The 5,078-nt window shown below is 33.5% G+C and overlaps 1 protein-coding gene across 1 annotated transcript; it reads left to right on the top strand.

Moving 5' to 3' along the window:
- Window positions 1-267: 267 nt before the first annotated feature.
- On the top strand, window positions 268-4,677 carry LOC133326956 (odorant receptor 83a-like). The gene is made up of 6 exons (XM_061535566.1): window positions 268-658; window positions 948-1,111; window positions 1,189-1,388; window positions 3,924-4,206; window positions 4,272-4,541; window positions 4,603-4,677. The coding sequence occupies exons 1-6, from the start codon at window positions 268-270 to the stop codon at window positions 4,675-4,677; spliced, it is 1,383 nt and encodes a 460-aa protein (XP_061391550.1).
- The last annotated feature ends 401 nt before the right edge of the window (window positions 4,678-5,078 follow it).

Genomic DNA, 5,078 nt, shown 5'->3' on the forward strand with positions numbered 1-5,078 from the left:
AAAATTGTTGTTTTATTTTCCAGTGTCTCGAGTCTCTAACACTGGTACGGAGATCGCTACGTCAACACGTTTGTAATTGTTTTTATATATCATTTAATAAGCTCGCATAAGGCCAATAAACAGGACAAGGTAAAACCACACAATATCTGAATTTTTTAAAATGCAATTGCGGTTATCACATTAAACAAACATATTTAATGTAAACAGCGTCCATATGTTACAACGATATTTTATATAAGGTCAACATTGAATTTATTTGCCATAAGGATGCATACCAAGAACAACACTTTCCTGTCCACTGATGAGCGACATGACCTCTTCGAATTCATACGCCGTACAATGTATTGGGCAGCCATGTATCCACTACATTTGGAAAGTTGGGCGCCACAACGCTTTCAGAAATTTGGGCAATTTATTGAATTGATTTACGAACTGATCCTCTACCTGGTGTGCATTCACATTGCCATTCTCTACGGGTGTACATTTTATTTGAATTATCACAGTGGAGATTTGGAACTACTGGTCAATTGTTTGATGCAAATCATCATTTATTTGTGGACATTTGGTATGAAGGTGTATTTTCGTCGTTTACGTTCAGGCAAACTGGAGGAAGTAATTGAATCCTTGAATTCTCGCTATGAAACACGTTCGGCTAGGGGTACGTTTGAAAACTAATATTATAATTTTATATGTTGTGCCAGAACCTGCAAGAGTTTAAAAAAGTTAATTCGATAAAAACTTTATCCTGTGTGATAATGAAAAATGTAGTAAAAATTTGTAGATTCTGGTAGTTCTGGAACAGACCATATCATATGTGTAATACTTTTTTATATATACCATATTTGTTTATGAGAGGTGAGTGAAGTGCCAACTAGTCACATCTCCAACATACACATTAAAAACCAGAACTTTATTTTATTCTTCCGCCTTTTTTAAATAATTAACAGGATTCACATATGTAACTATGGATAAGTGTGTGGCTATGTCAAATAAATGGATAAAAACATATGTGTACAGTTGTTTTAGTGGAGCCGTTTTCTGGCTCATTGTACCAATCACCTATGGCGATCGCAGTCTCCCCTTGACCTGTTGGTACCCCATGGATTATAAGGTATATATATATAAGGATATATTTCAAGATAATTAATCTGCAATGTACATATTTTTATTATTGCTTCTCCATTACAGAAACCGATAATTTATGAGACAATATATATTCTACAAGCTGTGGCGCAAATACAAGTAGCTGCTGCCTTTTCCTCATCCAGTGGACTCCACATGGTACTGTCCATATTAATTTCCGGGCAATATGATATCTTGTTTTGCAGTTTAAAAAATGTGTTTGCAACTGTTGCAATGCGAATGCATTTGACCGTAGAGCAGTTAATGTAAGTAACCAGCATTATCTTAAAAATGTTACATTTGAATTCAATAAACAAAGATATGTATTAGTGACTCATCACCCTGCACCACATCTAAATCTGAACCGATCTAATGAAAACTTAATACATGACTCAATCAAATTCTGTCGCAGTTGTACAAACTTTGGATTTTCGGTAAATCTGATTAAAACAAAAAAGTAAAAAAAAATGGCAGTCGGTTTTGCCGACAAACATATACCCTCAGTCTATGGTTTGCAGAATTGCCCGGAGGTTTTATTATTCGCTTTATATAAGGTATGTTTTTAATAAAGAGATATCCGATTTAATGTAGATTAAATCGATTATTCAATTTGTTTCAATTTAATAACATTTACAAGTTTATAAAATACTGAACCTTTCTGGGGAAGAACTTGATCTAGGCTTTGTAAAGAATTCAAATCGAACATTACCTTCGACTAATATGGGATTTATAAATATTGAAAATTTGACTCTTTGTGGGGGAGATACCAGACGGACCAATGGTTCCGTCTTGCAACGTCATCTACGCTTGGTAGAGATAAAAGACTGTACAAAGTTTGGTTCAAATCGGATTGTCCGTTCGCATGATATTATAAAATCAATTTTTTGCACAATTTGGATTATTTTATGAAGGAGTGGACCAATGGGTCCTATCTTCGGACTTGATTTAGTCTTGATAGAGAGAAGGGTTGGTTCAAATCGAACATTCCATTCGCCTGAAATTGCATTTTTAAATATTGAAGTGTGTTCCTGTGAGATGGAAGTAATGTCGACGATGGGTGGCTGTATTCCTTCCTCTGAAATGACCAGAGGTTTACAGACAGCATTGTGGTATTACTTCTAACAAATATCCACACCATCGTCGTCTTTAAGAGCCCAGTCGACTTTATATCCAAACACTGCATGTTATGCAAATAAGCGTATTCAGATTGGTCATACGAACACAGAAAATGTTGTAAGCCGCTAATGAATTTCGAAAGGGGAGAATTATTCGAGTCGATTTCATGTTTGTACCATTAAAGAAGACTCTTGAAGCAGGACAAAATATACCCAATATGGCAAAATGAAACGCGATAAAATATACCCAATATGGCAAAATGAAACGCGATAACCACTTGGTTCCTTTTGAGAACATACATAGAATCACTTTCAGAGTTGATTTATGCATGTCTATCCATCCGTCTTTCCATGTGTTATTATGAACAAAGTACAGGTCGCATTTATGATCCGATTTTAATGAAATTTGACACAAGGCACTTATTTGACACAAGAACGAATCCTATTGAAATTGGAGAAAATCGGTTCATATTTAGATATAGTTCCCATATATATTTCGCCCGATTTCATATAAATGGTGCACCCAACTACCAATATTTTTTCGATTGAGACAAAATTTTGCACAACGAGACAAATAGTTTGGTCCGATTTCATGCAAATGGTGCACCAAGGAGTCTATGTTTGTTCGCTTTACATGAAATATTGCAGAGAGTATTGAATTGAAATTGGTTCAGGTTTATATATAGTTTCCATATATATTTACATCCGATTTTTAAATCCGATTGGGACGAATTTCATAACAACGGACCAAATTGGAGCCACAATAGCGTATTGATTTGGTAAAATATATTCAGATTTACATATAACCCCTATATATATTCGTCTGAGTTCATGCAATTGTGCATTAAATAATAAAGGTTTCTGCTAGCGAGATAAAACGGTGTATGCCACCGTTGGTCAAATAGGTCCAAATTTACATATAGCTCCCATACATAATTTTGCTCGATTTCATAGAAATGGTACACCAAGGAATCCAAGTCTGCCTAATTGAGATGCAATTTTTTTTTTCAAATATCTATGTAGATCAAACATCGAACTTCGCCTGATTCCATTTCAATGGCCCTCCAAAGTTGCTATGTCTGTTCTATCTACAGGATATTATACATATTAGCAAATCTTGTATGTACCCAAAGTGGTTTCAATAATGAGTGAACCACTACACACAAAATTCTAACTTTATCAGGATTTGAAAACAATATTTCGAAAATTTGCAATATTGCGTCTATTTTGTGGACGAGGTGCCAATGAAGTAGTCAAATATTAGCGCATCATTTATAAGGTATCATGTGATCAAATAGATAGTCGGACGGAAACATCTAAATTTGAAACAAATTTGATCAAATGGTAACATGGGGCCAATGCGATATTCTAATGAGGCAAATTTTTTTTTTTTTTTTTTTTTTTTGTTCGAAGATCGAGAAGATTGAGATCGTATCAAACATTAAACACCATTTTCGCATGTTTATAACATAACAAGTCTTAAAATAATAAAGCGAGAGTTTCACTAAACCCTCTGCTAATGATATAAATAAACATTTCATTTGAAATAAATACTCTAGGCGATAATTTATACAATCTGTATAATTTATGATCTGTAGCCACATCTACATCTATGATTTCGAGCATACTTTTAGGCGTCTTCGCTTTACGAGTACAAGACACAATGTTGTTCAATATTTTTTACAGAAAACTTCGGAAACACCAAGATGACCAACAACCCGAATTGAATGAATTTTACTGTTCGACAGAGAAAGTATTTGCTATCGACAAGCTCGACCTAATCTCTAACCAAATATCTACTACGAAATTTCATTACCATTTCCGTGCTACATTTAAGAAATGCATCAAACATCATTGTTACATTTTGGAATGCTTAAAGAATATGGAAACATTTTTCAACCCCATTTGGTTTTTGAAAACAGGTCAAGTTATACTACTAATGTGTTTGGTTGCATTCGTCTCTGTAAAGGTAAGATCGCTATTGAAAGTATAAATATGCCATTGGCTTGTTGTTATTTGTTCTCTCCGTTTTAGTCCACCACAGCTAATTCATCGTTTATGAAAAATCTATCTTTGGGTCAATATCTGTTTTTGGTTGCCTGGGAATTTTTGGTGATTTGTTATTTCGCCCAAATCATTTTCATCAACAGTCAGCAATATGGTGAAGCAATTTTAAGGAGTCCTTGGTATCTGTATTTGAGTGAAATTAAAAGTGATATGCTTTTTTTTCTGCAAAGGTCCTACAGGCCATTTAAACTAACAGCCGGTACAGTATTTCCATTAAATATTGATTGGTATCGTTGGGTAAGTTAAATGATAAAAATCAGTTGAGTGTAATATTCAATTATTTTGTTTATTTTTCAAGGTCATTTCAACAGCATTTTCATTTTTAACACTGCTACAAAAGATGGACCAAAGGGACGGAAATGTGTCTATATAGATAATATTTTATTAATAATAATCTTCATATATATGTGTGTGTACTACAATTTTATATAAATAGCGACATATGTTGTATTCTCTACAAATAAATAATAATACGCACTAGTAATTTTAGTAGCCATGCACTAATTTACTTGTTAGTGCAGTATTTATGACTAAAGTCAAATTGTAAACTATATATATTGGATACCGAAAATAGAAACAATACACATCAAAAAATACTAGATAAAATGCAAACATTTTTAAACACAATTATAACTAATACACTCTGTCCTATATTAAAATGTGTGTATGTATTATGTGATGTCACAAGGATTCTTTTAATTTCCTTTACTTAGTTAGCTGGCTTGTTACAAAACGGTTGTTCCATAAGCTGAGCTTAAAAAAGATTTCCAAGCT

Source organism: Musca vetustissima, unplaced genomic scaffold (genome assembly GCF_032173495.1).
Source record: "Musca vetustissima isolate MV318-11 ecotype Yass unplaced genomic scaffold, APGP_CSIRO_Mvet_v1 utg6038, whole genome shotgun sequence".
Taxonomy (NCBI): domain Eukaryota; kingdom Metazoa; phylum Arthropoda; class Insecta; order Diptera; family Muscidae; genus Musca; species Musca vetustissima.